The sequence below is a fragment of the Amia ocellicauda genome, chromosome 4, assembly GCF_036373705.1.
Source record: "Amia ocellicauda isolate fAmiCal2 chromosome 4, fAmiCal2.hap1, whole genome shotgun sequence".
Classification (NCBI taxonomy): Eukaryota; Metazoa; Chordata; class Actinopteri; order Amiiformes; family Amiidae; genus Amia; species Amia ocellicauda.
In genome coordinates, this window is record NC_089853.1 from 55,050,571 (window position 1) to 55,073,764 (window position 23,194).

A 23,194-nucleotide genomic window follows, 5' to 3' on the forward strand; every position below is an offset into this window, starting at 1 on the left:
AACAATTTTGGGGTTGCAGCACTCACTCATTGTCTGTTCATTTTAAACAAACACTGTAATGGCATATTCCACAAAGTGTAAATCCATTAACTTTTTTTTTTGTACAAGACATTATTTTGACTGTTTTTTGTTTGTACTTCAGATCAGAAATTATTTCCAAGTAAATCAAGAATAATGAACAGAATAATGTTAATGTTATGCCATAATATCACTCTCTTTTTAAATGTAAAGCATTTCCTGCTGATCAAAAAGAAAGGGGGGTGTATTACGATTAGGAAATCACAGCCGCTATCCAAATATATTTAGTAAGTTGTTTTTTATTACATTACACAGATGCCTCAACTTCTGCTGTTTACTATGAGATTACTAGCTTGGGTTGACTGTAATCTAGTAGTTGCACTGTTTACTGGGACAGTGTGCCCACATGAAATAATTCAAACACGGTGCCTCAGCAATGTCTGGTAGAAGATGCAGCAGAAAAATTGAAATATGAAAACAATTTGTGTGTGTGTATGTGTGTGTTTGTTTATACATTATTATCTCTCTCTCCCCACACATTCCACTCCCGAGCATAACAATGTGCGTGAGATAAATAGATAAAAAAAGAGGTGTGTTCTGTTTCTTTTTCTCAAGCAACCACACCAGAAAACTGGGCACAGATTTGAAAAGAGCTGTCATTGCTTATTGTCCTTCAGATAACAGTCATTGCCCGTCTTTCCTGTGCAGGCTGTTGATGTAATGAAATGTAGAGTTCCCCCCCCACCCCCCTTTATCATAAGTAAGACCGTTAAGCCCAAACACTTCTACATTTTTTTCCCCTCTCTTCTTCCCAAGATCCCATCAAAGCAGGGAGGCAGCTATTTTGGGCTTTTATCTCCTCACCATGGGCTGCTCTTTGAGGGAGTTCTTCTGCTGAGGTGTGTTTTCTCTCCACAGGGGGACTGCTCTTCCAGGGAGGATGCCGTCACTCTGGGCGTTGGGCTGTGCAACAGCAGCTTCATGCATCATGGTGAGAGCACATTCAAAGAACTTCTCTCTCTAATGTTTTTGGCATGTATTTATTTGGACAAAGTGTGTGGTTTTGCTCATCATGAAAAAGGCTTATATTTATATCATGGGCAAAGATGTCCAGGAAGTTGGAAAATCAGTTTACTTCTGGGACCGATCTTTTTGATATAACAGAATTCTGTTATGCAATTACCACACATCTGTTGTCGTATGTCTTTTTGAAAGCACACTAATACTTCGGGGAGAAATGTGAAAGTGTTTGCATTTCAGTGATGCTCAGGTCCTGCCATACCTCTCATATTGAAAATAAAGAAACAACAATTGTAATTATTTTAAATTTTTTGGTTGTTACTTTTTCCAAATTGTTCCTAATTCGTTTCGAAGCTTAATACCATGATGGCTCATTAAAATTATTATTAATAAGACTTTAGAAAAAGAAGGAATTAACAACAGGAAAAAGGTTTACCTGCTGTAATGTAATTGTTCAGGAGCTCAGGGGGTTTTAAGACAGGCTAACGGTTTGGCACCAATCCAGCTCTGCTGATTTGTACCACATTTCACCCCACTTTTATTGGGCGTCCTCAATCAGTGTGTTATGGCTTTTCTTCCACAATGCAATTAACAGCTGCTTAGCGAACCAGCTGGAAGCCCCCTGTTTCTAGAGGGTCTTGTAGTTCATACAATATCATCTTCATTTTGTATCTCCTTCTTGTCCAGGCCTTGTTGTTCTCAGAGTGAGTAATTCCATTATAAAATTAAATAAGGAAGGAACAGGATTTACACCAACAAGTATTTATTTAACTGATTTATTTTTCTTATGATCTTATTAAAAGATTCTTTCAGAGCTGGTTTTGCATCTAATTTCTATATCTGTTGTTTAAACCATAGAGCTATACCTATAGAACTGATACCAGCTTTTTGATCAAGATTAACTTTTGCTCTATATGGTATGCATATGAAGTGGTTGCATGACTTAAACCGCTTTTATCACTTCCTGTTTAGATCGCATTTCGAAAAACTCTGATGGACAAATGACATGAAACAATGTCTGTCCCTATATTGTGATTATCACATTTTAACAGCAGGTGATGTACGCTAATTGTTCTGAAAACTGTTGCTTTTAAAAGAGCATAAACATAGCCCCATTACAAAAGTCTTACTTAAGAGATTTTGAAATGAAGTCATTTGTGTTTGCAATAAAATAATAATACTGTCAGGATGAGTTTTCTTTTTCCTTACATGATTCTGACTGCCAGCAGTGAAAGCAGTCCCTTAGTGAGCTTGTGTTTACTGCCCTGATTTCCTTCTTGTTCCCTGCCAGTGCTGGAGAAAAGCGAATTCAAAGACGAATCTCAATTTTTCCGCTTTTACGCTGATGAAGAAGTGGAGGGGACCAGTTCCAAAAACAAACAACTTCGCAATGACTTCAAGCTTATCGAAAACATCGTGGCCAAGTCTTTGTTGGTAAGAATCAAATGAGCTGCAGTGGTTAAAATCAATATGGTACCCCACTAAGAGCCAACATATTCTCTCAAATAGATTCTGTGCATCACCCACACAGAATATACATTGCCTTCTCCTCTTCCTCTCTCTTTTAAGTTGATTTAATTTTTACAATGGCTGAACCTGACCTCTTATGTAACTCTCTTTAATGCTTTCAGGGTTTTGCTTCATGGTGTGTAGAGGTTGTCAGAAGGTTAACAAGGAGAACCGAAACATTTAGATAAAAAAAATTGCCAACAAAATCGATATTTTTATCTTGAGTTCAGTAAATTTTATATTTCGCTTTGCTCTTTGTTTATTCTCTGTGGTGAAAGACTCCTGGATTCACTGCAGTCTAGACAGCACTGAAAGATGTCTTTGACTGCTTTATTTAGGGCAGTCAAGTCCTACCATAAACCTTTAGCCTACAGTCATGCCACCCTGGAGTTAAGTCTGAAAGGCTATGCAGAGCCAGGTCTGGGCAGCATCTGTATCAAGGGAGAGACGAGAGGGGGGGGAAATAGGTTCAACAAGATCAGATTGTGTTGTGTGATGTGAGCAGCAATTACCGCTTTACTATGAGTTCATAATGCACAGCAAGGAAACCACATGGGATATGAGAAAAGGGTGGATTTAAGACACAGGGGGAAAAGGGCTTTTTCTCAGAATGTGTGGAGGATTCTGGGAATGGCGGTCTAGTTGTGTTGCACAGGCTTTATTAACAGAGCTGACTGTGGCCTAGGCTGGTTTAGCCTCTTCAGCACACAATAATGCCTAGGGTCAATGAAAATAATTTATCTTACTAACAAAACAGTTTTTTCTTACACTGATGTGCTCGAATGTGGTCTGTAGCTGTGATGTATATGTATGGAGGTTGTTTTTGTTGTTATAAATTATAGTAAAAGTCTTGTATGGTGAGATATTCAAATAATATTCAGGAAGATAATGCTTCCTTTTTTGACCTTCACACAGCAATGTCTAATAATAGTGACGATGCTTACATATTACGATTACAATTACTTTTCCGGGTGTTGCAAATTGAAATTGTTCAAATGAATCTGTGGCCCAAACCACAGTGAATTTGTTTTGTTTGCGAGCGGGTTTTCTTGCCTTTCTTATAAAAAGTTGACCACATCGCTGGTCCATTTTGTTATTTCATGTTTTGTCACCTGTTGAGTCATCCTTATGTGATGGCTGCAGATTTTAGTACAGCAGATGTATTCTGACTTACCTATTCTACTGCATGGCACAATAGCATTCATGATCTTCACCTGTGTTTTAGGAAAGAACATTGAGAAGATTATATCTTTAAGTCATTTGGTTTGCAGTTAATTTTTCTTGTAATGTAATGTGTATATAGCAGTGCTGTTTAGTCCTGTGTTTCTTGAAACCTGAAGTGACTTCGACCCCCTAAAGGAGAAAATCTTCCGGGCAGTGGCGATCGCATTGTATTCTTAATACACTGCTTCTGCCGACGGTAACTGCTGCAGCTGGCAGAACCGCTGTTTACTGGCAGTGCTACTAGTCTTATCAGTAATTTTCAACATCTGGTATACTTTTGCCAAGCATGGAAAAAAAAACTTAAACATCAAAACCGTTTCAAAACCAGCTGGTGAAATTCTCTATTTTGCTTTACAGATGTCATGGCCTTGCAGTGTCTTGATATCTGATAGCCAGCCTCTGTTCAGAACAGGAGTAGAGCAAGTGGTTTATGAATTAAACAAGCCTAGATGGTCTCTGCCTTGGTTGTTTCACTTAAAATGTTGCATCACAGTGCCTGTGGTCTTGATTAAAGTGTTATACAAACATAATGCATATTTCCATGCATACATTAATAAAAATGAGCAGAAAAATGTAATCTGTGATAAATATTTTTTGTGCAGTAGGATGATTTGTGCTTCTAAGCTCCAACTGACAATTCAGGAATGTAACCCTCCATCTCATGAAAGAGGATTTTTTTTTCCCCCTCTCAAAACTATTGTCAAGTTTAATGATATTTCAAAGAGACCCTGACATGTGTCACTATAGTGATGTTCTTAATCTGTCTATGGCCTACAGTTACTGATGTGCATCAGTGAAAACCACATCTGACCAGTGTCTTATTCAGACCACTGTAGATTTACTAAAGGCAGAGAATAGGCCCCTTCCACTGAATGGTTTATGGTTCTATTGTTTCCTAGAAGACCATTTCCCTGTTACTGTTCATATTAGCATGCTGGGAAAGTCTGCAGTGCTTATCTGTTAATTAAGCCAGTCTGCTTCTGCGAAAAATGTCTAGAGGAATTAGCTAAACCCGTGGAAAGACCATAAACATTAAAGGGAAAAGGTTGTAACAAGATTAATGAGTGCTTGGATAAAGGACTTGTGCCCGAGACTAAATTATCTCCCTTTTTGAGTGAGTGTTTATGAGGGCTGGCTGTCATAGTACGCCACAAGATCTCACATTAATACTAAGGAACTGAATTGCTTCAGGATTTTGCAGCTGATGTTATTTAAATTCTTAAGTAAATATTTTCCAGTAGAGGTGGTTCTGTTGATAGACAGGGAAAATTTAAATATATTCTGTGAAAAGTGTCAATTTGTGTGTCAGGTTTATAATAAAGGCAGTCTTTAGCTGTGTAACATATGTAGATGCTCAATGCTCAACTTGTCATTCATTCCAAAAAGTCATCCAATTTAAGCTGACAGACTCTGCAACGTGAAAGATATGCATCTTTCTCTCAGGAACAGGAATTAAAGGCCACTGTTTCATTCTGCAGCTGTCACCTATTTTATACTTGTCATCACATTTAATTCAGTGATATAGAATCTGTGGTTTTTCATTGTCATTGTGGTCTGCATTGTCATATGCAGATAGGAAGCAAACATTTGTTTTTTTTTAATCAAACCACCACTTTCTGTGTAAAGATTTTCAGGTGATACTGCACAATGGAAAAAAGGGTTCCAAGCTGAAAGACACATTCCTTGACGCACTAGAACAAAGTTTTTATTTATTTTTAATTATTTTTCCATCTATACTTTTAATTATTCCACCATTTTCAGTCATTAAACAGAAGACGTTGTCTCCAGAGTGGTGCATCTGATAAAAGCAAATCTGATTCCTCATGCAAATACCATTATTTTTAATGAGTATCTCAATCCACTTCATTGCATTGGAATCAAAGACAGATGCACAATTTGATAAAACATTAATGTTAATGTGTGACTTGTATGTGGATTACCCAATGTATATAAATGTATATAATAAGCTTTAAATTAAATTCAGACTTGGAAATCAGGGTAAAACAGTAAACATTATTTTCATAAGTATAATATGCAGAACCTGCTAGCTCAAGACAGTTAAATGTGTTGCATTTCATCTCCAGAAGAGGTTATTATTAGATTACAAAATATCTTGATTTACTGAGTAGTTTGGTTTATTGCAAGCCATGGGTATGGTCATACTCAATTAATTATCTGTGCTGTATATACACTCACCTAAAGGATTATTAGGAACACCTGTTCAATTTCTCATTAATGCAATTATCTAACCAAACAATCACATGGCAGTTGCTTCAATGCATTTAGGGGTGTGGTCCTGGTCAAGACAATCTCCTGAACTCCAAACTGAATGTCTGAATGGGAAAGAAAGGTGATTTAAGCAATTTTGAGCATGGCATGGTTGTTGGTGCCAGACGGGCCGGTCTGAGTATTTCACAATCTGCTCAGTTACTGGGATTTTCACGCACAACCATTTCTAGGGTTTACAAAGAATGGTGTGAAAAGGGAAAAACATCCAGTATGCGGCAGTCCTGTGGGCGAAAATGCCTTGTTGATGCTAGAGGTCAGAGGAGAATGGGCCGACTGATTCAAGCTGATAGAAGAGCAACTTTGACTGAAATAACCACTCGTTACAACCGAGGTATGCAGCAAAGCATTTGTGAAGCCACAACACGTACAACCTTGAGGCGGATGGGCTACAACAGCAGAAGACCCCACCGGGTACCACTCATCTCCACTACAAATAGGAAAAAGAGGCTATAATTTGCACAAGCTCACCAAAATTGGACAGTTGAAGACTGGAAAAATGTTGCCTGGTCTGATGAGTCTCGATTTCTGTTGAGACATTCAGATGGTAGAGTCAGAATTTGGCGTAAACAGAATGAGAACATGGATCCATCATGCCTTGTTACCACTGTGCAGGCTGGTGGTGGTGGTTTAATGGTGTGGGGGATGTTTTCTTGGCACACTTTAGGCCCCTTAGTTGCCAATTGGGCATCTTTTAAATGCCACGGCCTACCTGAGCATTGTTTCTGACCATGTCCATCCCTTTATGACCACCATGTACCCATCCTCTAATGGCTACTTCCAGCAGGATAATGCACCATGTCACAAAGGTCGAATCATTTCAAATTGGTTTCTTGAACATGACAATGAGTTCACTGTACTAAACTGGCCCCCACAGTCACCAGATCTCAACCCAATACAGCATCTTTGGGATGTGGTGGAACGGGAGCTTCGTGCCCTGGATGTGCATCCCACAAATCTCCATCAACTGCAAGATGCTATCCTATCAATATGGGCCAACATTTCTAAAGAATGCTTTCAGCACCTTGTTGAATCAATGCCACGTAGAATTAAGGCAGTTCTGAAGGCGAAAGGGGGTCAAACACAGTATTAGTATGGTGTTCCTAATAATCCTTTAGGTGAGTGTATATCAAGTTTATATCTGTTGAACAATTTCTCCATTATATTTAATCTCAGTGTCTTTAATGAAATTAAATACTCAAGGAATCTATTAATATAGGATCATTTTAACCAATTATAAACTATCTATAGAAGTAAGAATTGCAATTAAGTTAATCAAATGCATCAAGAAAAATGTGGAAAAGCTAACGTTTGTGCCGTACCTTATATAGTAATATACTGATTGGGATCTTAGAGCGAGGGCCCTACCGAGAAGGGAGTATTTTCTTAATAACTTTTGATAACAACTGTATCAACTTTTTCTGTGTTCTGAGAGGCACCTTACCATATCTTATGTCATTTCCCAGCAAGTGCTGGCATTTAGCGGTAGGTGTGTTAAGAATAGGAGGAAAGGTAAAAACAAAAACTGCATTGAACACAGCAGTGTATTAGTCATATTTTAAGTGTCTAAATTTAGCAGGTGAGGAACAAGTTCATTGTTTCATGCTGAAAAGTTGAGGAAAACCATTTTGTGATTAATTTATTAGTCCCCTCTACACCAACCATGACGGTGATCAATTTAAAGAGGAATCGGTTTTAATAATCTATTCCTACAGCTCCTGTTGTGCTGTGACTTCTGATAACTGCTGCAGGAGTTTAACAACACACTGCTTCATGGCAACACTTGCATCTTTAATGAGGGTATTTTCTCATGACCTATCGAATTGAGATTGAAGGAGAATAAATTGTCGTTGATCTTATTGATTATATTTTTGGGTCTTCATGACGGTCCTCTAACATTCTATGGATATTTATTTATTTATTTGTAATAAATCATATTCAACACTGAGCCAAAAATGTTATTTCTGTTAATTATGTGCTAGCCAAGCTCAAATAAAATGATGTGATGTGCTTAATAGCAAAGAGGGAAGTTGCTCTTGTCATTAACGTCACATATTTAGATGTTTTCAGTTAATTTCTTGTTCTCAATAACATGCACATGATGATGCCTGAGGGGATACATCCGAGCTCTGCGTTGATTGTTTTTATGTAAATGTCTCAATGTTTTTATTGTTAATCCACACTGGACCTGATGTCATTGACTGATTTAATGTGTGAAAAGATTGCAAATAACAATCCAGTGAAGGAGGTGAATACACCGGCATATATTTTTTTCCTTCAACTGGTGGGTCTGGGGTCTAGTTGCAGAAAGTCAACTCTCTTTCTGTTGTTCTCCTTCCCTCCAGATACACCCCCAGGAGGAGGATTATGGCTTTGAGATTGAGGAGAAAAACAAGGCCATCGTGGTCAAGTCTGTTCGCAGGGGCTCTCATGCGGAGGTGAGTGATAAATCATTATTTTGTTGTCATTCAGCAGGAACCTCTAACCCCACTTTCGCTAGAAATGCTCTCTTCTTGATGAGGGTTTCTGACCCTGGATGACAGACACTGACGCACATTGCAGGTTTTTCCCTTTATGCGTGATGACCTTCTGCGGCAGGCAAGTGTGTCAAACAACATTCCCATAGGGCCACAAGGTAATCTGCTTCCCAGGTTGGAAGTGATACAAAATACCCTTGACATGTACAGAATGGTAAGCTTTGGTGCTTTGGTTTAGAGAAGCTTGCTTGATTTAAACTTTACATTTAAGGATGTCGCTGTGAAGTATTTGAAGTACAGCAGACATCCAGCATTATGAAGGCAGTGCGACTCTTCAGCTTGTGCATAAATGCTCTGCGTTTACATATAAAATGAGGAAGAAAGGTTTAAAAAGCACACTTAACTCCTCTGAGGATCAGGTTTTCAAAACTGCACAATTATAACCAAGTAAGGAGTCTCATTCCCTCGGAATGACTTCTTCCCAAACAGGTTGATACACAATCAAGCTATAATTAAACACACTCTGCTCTGTTAGTTTACCCTGTCAAATTCTAATCACTCTTCGCATTTAACATCTCCCTAGATCTTTCCGGAATGCGTGAGGGTAATTAGACATGCCATTTCAGATTCTCATAAACCCTCTCGAGCGAAACCGTAATGTCAGCCTCAGTCTCGCACTGGGAAAGCGAGAAGTGTCCGAGGAGAGCAGTTCAACACTGTCCAGGTGTTGCTTCCAGCATCTCTTAGGCCCATTAACAAAAAATTCACTGTCTGACTACGACAAGTTAGTCTTTTTTTTTTTTTAAATAAACAAAGTGCTTTACTGAGGGGCTGATTGAAATGCCTTGAAGCTTAAAGAAGAGGGGACCAGAATACTAAATTATTTCCTCCGAAAGCTGCAACTGGTTTTCTAAGGGCCATCCTCTTGGCAACTAAAGCAATGTATAGCAGCACAGATAACCATGAAAGAAGTGAGATGTGGAGCTGAGATAAAGCCAAACAGAGCATTCATTATCTTTCAGTGAGCTCCAGATCTCCCATCTCCACGTTCCTCACAGTGCCACTATAGTCCACACAGGTCTGTGATCCTGAGAAGACATTCACAAACCTGACACAGAAGAGATCATGATCCAAAGATGTATTCTAGTCTAAAATCCCAGCATGTTGGTTAGAACAAGGAGACCTTTTTCAGTTTAATCTTAAATGACAAAATTGTATAAGCACACATTGGAATCCATCAGGCTTCTCAGGATAAATCTGGGATTTGTGACACATGGTGCGTCAGTACAGAACACAGGTATACCATTTCCCTCTGGTTGTGCATCTTCTGAAACAATTAGATTATTGATTACAAGCTATCTGTAACCGGGCACATCAACACCAGAGGTTGCACAGTGTCAGTGAACCAGAACAGCTTTCCTGCCAGCACTGTGAGTGGAGCCACAGCACTGTCAGGGATGCTAATCTCATCACAAAAGACACGTGAATGGAGAGGAAAGCACTGTAGGTATGAGATGCTGCACTGTTTCACATACCCCCTTCATAGCCTCCAGGTCCCATCAGCAGTTACTCATCCTCGTTTTGTCTAAATAAACCTTTTCATGGTAATCTTCTCATAGGACAATAGGCACTGGATGCAGCAGTGATGCCTATTTCAGTTACTTGGTAGAAATTCATAGTATACAGATTTTAATAGGTTTGTGTGTATTATGGGTCAACATTTCCTTGTTTAGTTCTGTACAGTAGAGTGGTGTGTGTGTGTGTGTTTTCCTTTTAAACATGTCAAACTGTAGTGAGGCAATCAAGAGAGAGCTGCGGCTGTAATTGTCTTGCAATGCAATCTGACAGAGCTAGAGATAGATTGAGAGCAATCTATTGAGGTAAATGGCTAAAGTGTAAAGCAGATGGTAGCAAATTGTGCTGATTCCTAAGCAAGTCATCGCTCATGTCAGGTGTGTCCTGGCAACCTTGACAAGTAACTTTGTATTGTGCGAGAGTTACAAATACAGGCAGCATGCACTGATTCCTTTTGACCAGATATTTTGCACGCTTACCTTCATGCTATCTGGGACAGAGATTGAGTGACCTTTTATGATGCAGTCATTCAAACCTTTTAATTGCTCTGACAATAGCCCAGAATATTTTTAGAAAGAAACATAGACGAATGTGGTCAGATTACTGTAGCACTGCATGAAGATCAAATGTAACAGACTTGTTGTCGGGGTTTTCAGGGCATGTGATGTGATGGCCATTTCCTATGCAATTTCTCATTGGCAAAGACTTAGCTGGTTTAGGTTTGCAAAAACCACCCTGTTTCTTGCTTGACACTGGTTATGAAACATGCTTTTGACTCATGTCACATCCCCCAGTGGCTTTGAAAGCTCAATTTTGTCAGCCCCTGGGTGTAGCTATTGCTTGGGAACTTGGTCCATCAGACGTATCATGTGTAAAAAACAGAAAACCTTCACTTTGTGCCATCTTATAAATTGACGTTGATTATTGTGTGTGCAGATGGCAGGGTTACAAGTGGGCAGGAAGATCTACACCATTAACGAGGACCTGGTTTTTCTGCGGCCGTTCCAGGAGGTAGAAACAATGATCAGTCAGTCTTTCTGCATCCGCCGTTCCCTCAGGCTGCTGGTCGCCACCAAGGCCAAGGAGTAAGTCCCCGAAACAAGAGGCAGCGCAGCCACTGTGCTGATGGTGCACTCTTCATTCTGATCCAGTTTGCACACTCATCCTGCCAGGAGCAAAAGCCAGTAATTTGGCAATGGGGCACAATTCCAATAGTGCAAATGCCAAGGACCTGGGAACTTCCAGGTTATGAAGCAACTTTGGCTTCTGTCAGTTAATTGTGGTGTTTAATTGACTAAATATACACTTAGATGGTAGATGTAGATCACACTATTTAATGTCCTTATCAATTTTGTGGAAGATTTTTAAATGCTATTTTTGCTATAGCTAAATGGCAAAGCGAACCACAATCTCAGCAGAACCAAAGTCCCTGATATATTAAAGGATTTATACCGTAAAATAAGTGAGGGAGATGCAGGTGATATGCTCAGTACCACAGTGCAATGTATTTGCTGGTGCACACATGCTCAAAATAAATAGTCTGAGGTTAAAAATAAAACATTCAAAACCGACTTAACCAGAGTGTCATATGTGTTGCATTTCCTTTGCATTTCTGGTTAATAAAGTTTTCTCCTAAAAGCTTGATGAGGTCTGAGCTCATAAAAACAAAGCACATGCCTCCATTGCACTTATTATATAACCTAAAACATGCTTATGATCAACCTGAAGTTCTCCAGTGTTGGCCATTAAATATTATTTTAAACCACATGGTTTTTCATTAAATGGGAAAAAAATCATAAGAAGAACAGAATATAGTTTATAGTCGCACCTTTAGAAATGAGTAGAATGGCAGTCCAAGGTTTAACTTTAACCATGTTTAGTCAGCTGCAATCGTTGCATTTTCCTATATGCTGAATCAGCACTCAACAAACTCCAAAATGGCATAATTAAGTAGTTTGATCAAAATCAATAACTTTATAACTGGATATGTATGTGTGCATTTGAACTATTGTGTTCCTTTGCATTTTGCTGTATTGACCTTGATTGTTTAATTACACTTCAAGAGTATACTTGCCCACTTATTAAAGGCTGCACCTGCAAAGGTTATCCTTGTGCTCCTACACCTGCATTTAAAGTGTCTCTGCTGATTTACCTGTCAATTTATGGTTAAAAATATAATGAGTGTCTAACAAACCAAATGTAAATCAGATTTTTAAACAGATGGTATAGATGGTACAGATATAATTCCAAATCTAACAAATATACAGACAGACAGATTATTTTTAAAATAAACTTATCAGATGCTGCTTTAATCACAAAGAGACAGACATCGGTTTTATCGTATTTTGATGTTTGCAGTTAGCAGAAGAATTTATTGTTACCAAGAAACTATTAATTTACTTCCTTTACAGCTATATTTGTTCTCCTCCACGCAGTCATGAACAAGGTTAAGATTAAACTGCTGGGTCACAACTTATCTCTCTCGCCTCCTTAATAAATACTTCCCTTAATTGTAAAGGTTGTTATTCTTTTTATAGGATAAGGATACACAGATGCCTAAATATACAAAGCTAAAGCAGAATGTATTATATAATCTGCATTAATAAATTAATGTAATATTTAAATTTTTACAAATTGATTCATACCAAGGTTATATGTATATAACATAACATACAACAAACATGTATATAATAATGTTTTTTGATGGTGTTCTCTTTGTAGGATTATCAAAATCCCAGACTGCCCAGATGCCCTGTCCTTTAAAATCAGAGGAGCTACCCCCCCACATGTGCATGCTGTGAGGAAAGGTACTATGTCTTCTTTCTAATGGGTATATTTTGTAATAACCCCCCTATATTAAAATACAGCTGATCTGTACTTTGCATACGAAAGAACTTCCCCCTCATTTATCAGAATTACAGAAATATCACAGTGTTTCCTCTTTTCTTCAGTTCAAAGATGTGGTTTATGAGGAACAAATGATGTCACACATTACTTGATTATAGGCTCCTTCACCCATGGGTTTAAAGAGGTCACAGCAAAGCATTTTTGTCTGCCTATGGGTGCCAGGTTCTGCAATTATGACTTTCTTAATGCACAGACCCTCAGAGGGCTGTTTGGGGCACAGCAGGCTTCATTAGCAGAACCTCTCAGCCAGACTCTGTACTGCATCCTTTCAGAGGTGCTGAGCTTTTCCTCCCTGTCAGTGGCAGCCCGTTTATTGTCAGGATTTGCCATCTCTTCAGCACAGGGCTTATTGAAAGGTGATGTTGTAACTAGAACCGTTCTCATCTGGTTAACCAAAATGTGACAAAACAAAGCATTCAACACAATAAACCGCAGTGGTGTCAAGTGGAGCATTCAGTAAATGCTAGGTTTTCAGTAAGTGGCAAAACTGCAGGCAGTTTTACAATTATATTTTCATCTACAAAGTTCCAGTAACTGCAGCTGATGAGGAATGAGCTGCACAATGTAGGACCATGGCGCTCTGGGCAATTACAGTTGCCTCCCTTTTGTTGTCATAGAGCAGCTATGCACCCACGTCTCGCAGTCATGTCTACACTGCATGGCTGTGTTGTCTCATAGCTATGCTCTGACATATCCTCTGTACAGCAGCCTGGAAGGAAGGCATGTGATGGGCCGAGCAACAACAGCTGATTAAGTAAAAGCGTGAAGCTGGCTGTTCTCCTCCCCCTGCTGAGTCGCATGTGTTTGTGTGTTATGAACGGCAGGTTACACAGAGATCCTCCCACAGTACACAGGCCAATTAATGGGAACAAGTTAAAAAGCTATGGAAAGAATATACTGAACGTAGGATTCATATTCACAGGTATCAAGTTCTTTGATAGCAGGACGCTGGTTACGTTTAACTTTGAAGTGTGAGAGGAGTGCAGCACTTCCACTTCCTGTTACATGTTCCGCTCCACTCATGACTCCTACACGTTTAAATTAGCATGAGATATTGTTTAGCTCTAGAGGTTGCCCAAGTTATTATTGTATAGGTTTTTCACACTAAAATGGTGTATGGCTGTCCTGGAAAGGGTGCCTTATTGTATTTACTTTGGAAATTGTAGAATGCTTCTGGAAAATTATACAAAATTTAAGTGGAATTTCTGTACCCAGATATATATATATATATATATATATATATATATATATATATATATATATATATATATATATATATATATTAGTAATGGAGTTCTTGTAGGACAAGCTATAAATGAACCAGTGTAAAGTATAATATCAGATAGCAATGTGGTCAACAACTGATTGTAAAATTAAAATATAAAATGGAACTGAATTGAATCCACTTTCTATTGTACTATTGCAATTTGGATTTAAATTTAAATCTTTTTTGTTGTTGTTGTTGCACCTTTCATGTTAATGACTGTTAGCACTCACTTTTTACAGCTTCTTTGTAAATGACAATGCATGTGTTGCAACTCACTTTTGATGATGATTAGAAGAAGGAGAAAGATGATGATGAAGAAAGAAAGACTGGTCACCTAAATGTTTCTTGACTATAAAAAGCCCAGATGAGATTTATTGGTGAACTGACTTGAAATCCAAAAGCCATTTCCAAATCTGTAAAACAGCTGTAGTACAAAAATACTTAGATCGCCTTTCCTTACAACCGGCATGAATTGAGAGCATATGGGAGAGATCTGTATTTATTATGTCCTCACACCGTGGTTTTTACAGTATTCGTGACAACTTGCCTTTTGAAATGTGAAGTGTTTGTGAGATGTTTTCTTCATTAAATAGTTGTTTATACACACTGGCTGTCCAGCAACACATTGCCATAGTGATTATATTCTTTCTCATTTCCAACTGGAATGGGATGGTATTGACTTAATTAGCTGCTGCATAATAGCTCGACAGAAAAACAAAACAAAGCTATTAAACTGGAGGCTAAAAATACACTCTTTGATGTTAATCAAACTGAAGATTAAGGAAACATGTTAGAATACCTATTTTTGTTCCTTGCATTGACCTAATCTGCACTGCCTACCTAAGGTGATGTTGTGAAAGTTAGTCTGAATGTTAATCGAGCAGAGTAGCATAAACTAAAGGCAGCTGAAAGGTCCTTATCATTTGCACTCTGAATATATGATTAATATAATAACATTGGAACAACTCAAACGTTTCATAAATCAACAGTTGATACTGTACAGTATTTTATTGAAAATAAACAGTTCTCTTCATAGCTATGATAACAGTTCAGGGATATGGGCAATCATTTTAAACTTTGCTTTTAACATTGAGGAAAAAAAAACTATTGTTTCCCGTGGAAAAGATGTATTTGTCCTTTCCCTTTGTCTGGATATCCTATTATTCCTGGTTTTAATAAATACATGAACATACATTTTTAAATTGCTACATTTCAAATAAAAAAACTAAAATGTGTGTATGTGCCTGTAAAGAACCGCTTGCCTCTCTTACTAACGTCAGCATTTTGTCCAGTTAAACCAATCAGGATTTTGTGTGTTATATCAGGTTCAGAAGCAGCTGCGGCCGGCCTCCAGCCAGGGCAGTGTATTCTCAAAGTCAACGGCAACAACGTCAACAGTGCCAGCTACCTAGACGTCCTGGATCACTTCTCAGCTCATCGGACCAATCAGGAACAGCAGGAGCTGGTGAGACTCATGCAGCCCTTCATTTTAACACACACGAACCCCTGTCAGCACAAAACCCTATTACTCTCAAGGTCTTCGCCTGGAAGGTTGCCAAACAAAATGCAGGTATGGGCACCGATTACACCCTGTTGGAAATGCAGTGGGAATATGGTCTAAGAGCAGCCCTGAATTAACTCATATAATGTTGTGCTACTTGGACATCACATTTTATTTTCACAAATATGATTTAGGTGCCATGTATTTCCAAAGCCTCATGGAGAAGCCAATTTCATGTTACAAGCCTCCCTTATGTTCCTGCATTAAGCCCAAGTCTCATATGCTTTCATTTTTTTGAAGAGATTCATAGTTGCTTTGCATGGCAGTAATAACTGTGCTGATCGGTCCATCCAGGGGCTGACTCAGTGGGTCTACAGGACCTTTGAAGATGCGGAAGAAGAAAGATCCTTGAGGCCAAGCATATCGGAGGCTGGATCCGACATGGAGGAGGATGAAGCCAAGCTTGGAGCAGGTACTTCAGGACACTTGTCTCTCATGATGTGAAGTCTTTAACAATAAATAAGTCTTCATAAATCCCCCCTTTAATCATGTAAACTCCTAAGGTCTTTTTGGTAAGAAGAAAGTAGCACAGAGTGTATTCAGATGTATCAGTTACATGGGCAAAAGCAACTATCCAGTATTAAGTCAACATATTGGGTCCAATGTAGGAAAACTTATTTGAAGCAGTGGAGTATTTTTTAAAGTTTGAGAATCCTCTCAATGGTTTAACACATAAAGAAAAGCAATTATGTGAAAAAGAAAACATAACTTGTAGTTACAATTTATGAAATGTACCAATATCACACCAAACCTGTCTTTATGTATAATCATAATTAACACATCAGCCATAATCACAACCAGTGTCGCTGGTAGATGTTATTGATGGATGTGACATGGAATGACTTTGTTAAAGCTCTTAAGGCTCAACTACACCAGTGTTTTGAAAACCAGGAATCATTCCCTACATTTCCAATGCTGATTCTGTGGTCTGTTGATGAAGTCCTGAGCTGCCAGCACCACGGCCAGTGCTGCATGACTCTGAACTGCCTAAACTGCCTAAACAGCAGTGACAAAGTGTCCACTGCAAGGTCAAGACCTCCTGTGCACCAAAGGAACTGGGGGGGACTTGTGAGTCCATATCCATATATCCTAGCTGTGAAACAAAGCATAACAGCTTGGGAAAGAATTTCATATCTACTGCCTGCAATAATATAAGCCGGTAACAGTTTTTTTTTTTTTGTATAAACAGAAATGGGAAGTAATGGAATGCAAGTATTCAATGCGATTGTGCTGCCTTGTTACAGCTCTGATTTAATCAAATAATTAATCAGAGCAGCTGCCTGGCGCAGAGCCTGAAATATGGCCACGAATCCATAGTATGTGCAAAACTAGTCTTGCAGCGTCTAGAGCTGAAACATCTTCATTGAGATCACCGACTTTATCAGTTTGAATGACTGATCTATAGATTGTGAGTGAGTTTGGTGATCTTCGGTTACGGCCTTCAGTCTCTGCAGACAAATGATGAGGCTTAAAGTCGCTCTTACCTCCATAACAAGGTTGTTTGGATGTTTGTTTGTCCCGTTAGTTTGCCCGTCCGTCTAGAAGGGAACTGGTTCAGGGGGACACCCATGTCTTACTGTCGATAATATAAATATAGATTACCTTTTCAAGTCCAAGAAAACCTTGAGAACAAAATCAGCACTGCAGCTTTATTTTCTGCTTAAGGGCTATAAACACAGAGATGGATGTACAGCACCCCGAGTGATTTGAGCCAGATCAATTTTCAGCCGTAGCGTAATTCCTTCAAATTTGTGCAGAATGGAATAACTGTAATACAATCCCACTCATACAGAATACAGTCTCCCTAATTCTGTGGGCGAGAATGGAGAGCAGTCACAGGGTTTGAAATGGACATTTTAGTTTTTGTTTTCAACTAATCTAATTATCAAGGAAAGCAGGACGATTAACGATTTCCACAGCAGTAGTACAGGGAATGCTATTCAAGACATTTTAACTTTTGCGGTATGAAGAAAAAGGATTTTCCACATAGTACTTTGCCTTATTGATGAATGTGTTACTTTATTTATGTATGTGTTGTACTTCTCAGTTTCTTGGAAGTTTTGAAAGTTTCTGAATGAAAAACAAAATGTCCCTTTTTTGTATCTAATCACTGGTGACATGGCTGTTCAGTGGAATTTTGTGGAATGAGACATCAATGTGTGCATGTTAGGTTGATGGGACACATGAGACAATTAGCTGAGAACAAATTGGGTGAAAAACTTGAAATGCAGGCAGAAAAAAAGCTAAATGAGCAATCCTAGCAACCAAGCTTTACTGAACTTCTCCAGCTGCTAATTACTGAGCGATTTCTGTTATATTTGTTGCCATCTAGATCCATCAAAGGCTTTGGGAAGGTTGAGTATCTCCGAGGACACTCCCCTCGTCAGCCTGACCGTGGACAACGTGCACCTAGAGCACGGGGTTGTCTATGAGTACGTCAGCATGCCAGGTGTCAAGAGCCACGTTCTGGAGAAGATGGTGGAGCCCAAGGGCTGCTTCAGTCTCACAGCCAAGGTATTTGTAGACACATTTTATACACAGTTACTTATCCTTTTTTATTAATTAATGTATTTTTTAATTGCAAAATTCACCCAGTTTGCACCGGAGCTCCCATTCTGAGCTCTTGCACTTTACCTTCCTAATCTTGATTAGTGTTCCACATCTCAAACCTCTACCCTGATATCATGTGGTCCTTGGCAGCCAAACACTCTTAATTAAAATTTCCAGACAAGACTATTTTGTATGCAATGAAGATCGGAGTGAAAGTTAAAAAATGCTGTAAATGCACTCGGCTTTGCGTTTCAACTTTTGTAACCATTTTTGCTTTACCATGTTGCATCTAAAATCGCATTATGTAGAGGTGTAATAATAATAAAAAGAATGTTGAGCGTGGGCTAAAATACTTCCTGCTTTGTATTATTGTGATTAATTCCCTTTTCAGATTTTGGATGCGTTTGCAGCGGATGACAGTCACTTTGTGAAGAACTGCAGCAGGCTGATCTCCAACAGCGACAAGGTGGTGTCCATGCCACAATACGAGTTCACGAACATCTGCCACACCAAGCTGGACTGCATCCGCCAGAGGATCTCCAGCTACCAGCAGGTAATTAGATAGGCCACAAGCAGAGCCATGCCACCAGGTCTGTGTGTATTGGGGCATTTTGATAAACAGCAGAACACTTTTCTGATGAATTAATGTTTCGTTTGACCAGGTTGAGGCATGATGTCGAGTGCTGTTCATGTGCACTAAATGGGCAGTGAGCCATTGTTCCTTTATCAGCTAAAGACCATTTATACGATCTCATTATAATTTTCATCATCACAGTGTTCAGCTCTGTTTTGTTAAAATACTTTCCAAAGCAATGTTAAAGAGATCAAAACCACATTTGAAATGTGATTTATACTGAAAAAGGAAATGAAACAACTTACACTGAGATTTTATATATTTTTCTTTTATACTTTGCACTGTATTGTGATATGTACATTGCACACAAACTATATCCTGTTTCAACTATCGGTTTCCAGTTGGAGTAGATGTGATACCTTTTCACTCTGACCGTGACATCAGATGATGCAGTCATTCTCAAATTTGTTACATGTGTTTTGGGTTCCTCATTCTTAGAAAACAAAAGTGGAAGTCACAAAGCTTCTATGTTTTTTTAAATCATAGGCAAAAGAAACAGCTGCCAAGACCGCATAGAAAAGTTCTGAATTTCACATCATCTGCATCTCTTTATATAAAAGAGAACTCATCTAAAATGCCTACCTAGAGATCTGAATTTTGTAAACTTATTTGAGAAATTGAATAGACCCTGTATTTCAATTTTAAATGTTTTCACTGTTTCATTGTTAATGTAGCTCTACTATCCAGTGACTATATATCATCAGCAGCAGCAGCGGCCTTTATTGATCCACTGCTGGGTGAAGGCCCCTCCAGGATGTTTCCACTTGTTTTGATGTACAGTCTCTCCTTTCAAGGTCATCTCTGCTTGATCTTCATAGTGTCTTGGTGGAGTCTGGTGGTTGATATGACTTTGTTGTAGATCTATTCAGTACTCAAATTGTAAATTGAACAACGGGAACTCTTACAATTACTCACCAGTGCAAGTCCTCAAAACCAGGAATATAATTGTCAGTTTCAGTTCGAGACAGTACATTTCCATTCAAAAATCAAATCAAATTAATATTAAACAAAGCAAAAAATACATTAAAAAATGCTGTCACAATATTTTCCAAACTGCCTTCTGCTACAGCCAAATATTTCAATTTTTGAGTCATCAGTCCAGAGCACCTGCTGCAATTTTTTTAATGCATAGTTGAGTTGCTTGGCCTTGTTGCCACATCAGAGGTATGGCTTTTTGGCCACAAGTAATCCCTGAAGGCCACTTCTGACCAGACTTATTTGGACAGTAGATGGGTGTACCAGGGTCCCACTGTTTTCTGCCAATTCTGAGCTGATGGCACTGCTGGATATCTTCCGATTGCAAAGGGAAGCATTATGTGTCTTTCATCTGCTGCAATAAGTTTCCTTGGCCGACCACTGCGTCTATAGTCCTCAACGTTGCCCGTTTCTTTGTGCTTCTTCAAAAGAGCTTGGACGGCACATCTGGAAACCCCTGTCTACCTTGAAATTTCTGCGAGGGAGAGACCTTGCCAATGCAGTATAACTACCTTGTGTCTTGTTGCTGTGCTCAGTCTTGCCATGGTGTACGACTTTTGACAGTAAACTGTCTTCAGCAACCTCAGCTGACTTTGGCTGTTCCTCACACAGTTTTATTCCTCCTACACAGCTGTTTCTGTTTCAGTTAATGATTGTGTTTCAACCTACATATTGAATTGATGGTCATTAGCACCTGTTTGGTATAATTGTTTAATCATACACCTGACTATATGCCTACAAAATCCCTGACTTTGTGTAAGTGTACCTAGAACAATTGATGCTGTTTTGAAGGCAAAGGGTGGTCACACCAAATATGGATTTGATGTAGATTTTTCTTCTGTTCACTCAATTTGCATTTTGTTAATTGATAAATATAATCTATTAACATGTCTATTTTTGAAAGCATTCTTACTTTACAGCATTTTTTTACTCCTGCCTAAAACTTTTGCACAGTACTGTTTGTTATGAGTTTTAATGGCATGCAATACAGATGATGTCTTCCGTTTTCTTCCTTTGCTACCCAGTTTGCTCAGGAGTTGAAGGACAAAGCCTGGCCTACGTTGAAACAAGCCACAACTAAATCTCACCCTCTCGGATGCATGGACTTCTGCCCAACCAACTGTCACATCAACGTGATGCAGGTCTCCTATCCCAAAAGTACTACCTCAGCAGGACGGACTTTCAGCATCCGTTTCGGGCGCAAGAATTCATTTTTTGGCCTCGATCCAGATCAGGGTAAGGTTTTCACTCCTCCCTAACCATGTGGCATTCGCTTTCAGTCTTCCGAAAGGAATCACAGTGCAGGAATTAGTCGGGTTATTAATTACTTATTGCTTCTGAAAGGGTATGTGCGTGTGCGTGTATTTCAAATAACGATATGATGTTTGAAGAAGTGTCCAAACGCTAACTGAAAAATAACCCTCCTCAGTACAAAGCTTAATTATACAATCCCAGGCTGAATATTTAAGTTAATCCTATCATAACACAAGTGAAATTAGACAGTCATTATTAGCCCCTACACTACACAAGTACAATATTCCCAACTAAATATGTCAGGGCAGTAATTACCTTATCTTGCTTCAGATAAGGGTGTAATTTGAGCTAATTACTTTCAGTAGAGCATCTCTATGATTATTTAGAGGTAGTTATTATACCTTGCAATTATATCTAATGCCTTAAATGTTTCATTTTCATTTTCTGAGAAATATATAGAAAGTACAGTTAAACAATCTTTAAACAAGGTAAACATAGTACTCTGTATTTATCTGGTGCACTTTGGTTCCTCATATAGCAGGAATGAGGTGTGTGTATGTATGTACAGTGAGGGAAAAAAGTATTTTATCCCCTGTTGATTTTGTACGTTTGCCCACTGACAAAGAAATGATCAGTCTATCATTTTAATAGTAGGTGTATTTTAACAGTGAGAGACAGAATAACAACAAAAAAATCCAGAAAAACGCATTTCAAAAAAGTTATACATTGATTTGCATGTTAATGAGGGAAATAAGTATTTGACCCCTTCGACTTAGTACTTGGTGGCAAAACCCTTGTTGGCAATCACAGAGGTCAGACGTTTCTTGTAGTTGGCCACCAGGTTTGCACACATCTCAGGAGGGATTTTGTCCCACTCCTCTTTGCAGATCCTCTCCAAGTCATTAAGGTTTCGAGGCTGACGTTTGGCAACTCGAACCTTCAGCTCCCTCCACAGATTTTCTATGGGATTAAGGTCTGGAGACTGGCTAGGCCACTCCAGGACCTTAATGTGCTTCTTCTTGAGCCACTCCTTTGTTGCCTTGGCTGTGTGTTTTGGGTCATTGTCATGCTGGAATACCCATCCACGACCCATTTTCAATGCCCTGGCTGGGGGAAGGAGGTTCTCACCCAAGATTTGATGGTACATGGCCCCGTCCATCGTCCCTTTGATGCGGTGCAGTTGTCCTGTCCCCTTAGCAGAAAAACACCCCCAAAGCATAATGTTTCCACCTCCATGTTTGACGGTGGGGATGGTGTTCTTGGGGTCATTCCTCCTCCTCCAAACACGGCAAGTTGAGTTGATGCCAAAGAGCTCGATTTTGGTCTCATCTGACCACAACACTTTCACCCAGTTCTCCTCTGAATCATTCAGATGTTCATTGGCAAACTTCAGACGGGCCTGTACATGTGCTTTCTTGAGCAGGGGGGGTCTTGCGGGTGCTGCAGGATTTCAGTCCTTCACGGCGTAGTGTGTTACCAATTGTTTTCTTGGTGACTATGGTCCCAGCTGCCTTGAGATCATTAACAAGATTCTCCCGTGTAGTTCTGGGCTGATTCCTCACCGTTCTCATGATCATTGAAACTTCACGTGGTGAGATCTTGCATGGAGCCCCAGACCGAGGGAGACTGACAGTTATTTTGTGTTTCTTCCATTTGCGAATAATCACACCAACTGTTGTCACCTTCTCACCAAGCTGCTTGGCGATGGTCTTGTAGCCCATTCCAGCCTTATGTAGGTCTACAATCTTGTCCCTGACATCCTTGGACAGCTCTTTGGTCTTGGCCATGGTGGAGAGTTTGGAATCTGATTGATTGATTGCTTCTGTGGACAGGTGTCTTTTATACAGGTAACGAGCTGAGATTAGGAGCACTCCCTTTAAGAGAGTGCTCCTAATCTCAGCTCATTACCTGTATAAAAGACACGTGGGAGCCAGAAA

General features: G+C 39.2%; 1 protein-coding gene across 1 annotated transcript in view; it reads left to right on the top strand.

The window, feature by feature from the left end:
* The window catches only part of prex1 (phosphatidylinositol-3,4,5-trisphosphate-dependent Rac exchange factor 1), a 122,222-nt gene that overhangs the window by 72,224 nt on the left and 26,804 nt on the right, over positions 1 to 23,194 (top strand). The window contains exons 15-24 of the mRNA XM_066702811.1: positions 937 to 1,009; positions 2,330 to 2,472; positions 8,403 to 8,495; positions 11,046 to 11,194; positions 12,831 to 12,916; positions 15,609 to 15,748; positions 16,139 to 16,256; positions 18,177 to 18,358; positions 18,786 to 18,947; positions 21,029 to 21,239. Of these exons, the coding sequence (XP_066558908.1) occupies positions 937 to 1,009; positions 2,330 to 2,472; positions 8,403 to 8,495; positions 11,046 to 11,194; positions 12,831 to 12,916; positions 15,609 to 15,748; positions 16,139 to 16,256; positions 18,177 to 18,358; positions 18,786 to 18,947; positions 21,029 to 21,239 (1,357 nt within the window). The remainder of the gene's footprint in view (positions 1 to 936; positions 1,010 to 2,329; positions 2,473 to 8,402; positions 8,496 to 11,045; positions 11,195 to 12,830; positions 12,917 to 15,608; positions 15,749 to 16,138; positions 16,257 to 18,176; positions 18,359 to 18,785; positions 18,948 to 21,028; positions 21,240 to 23,194) is intronic.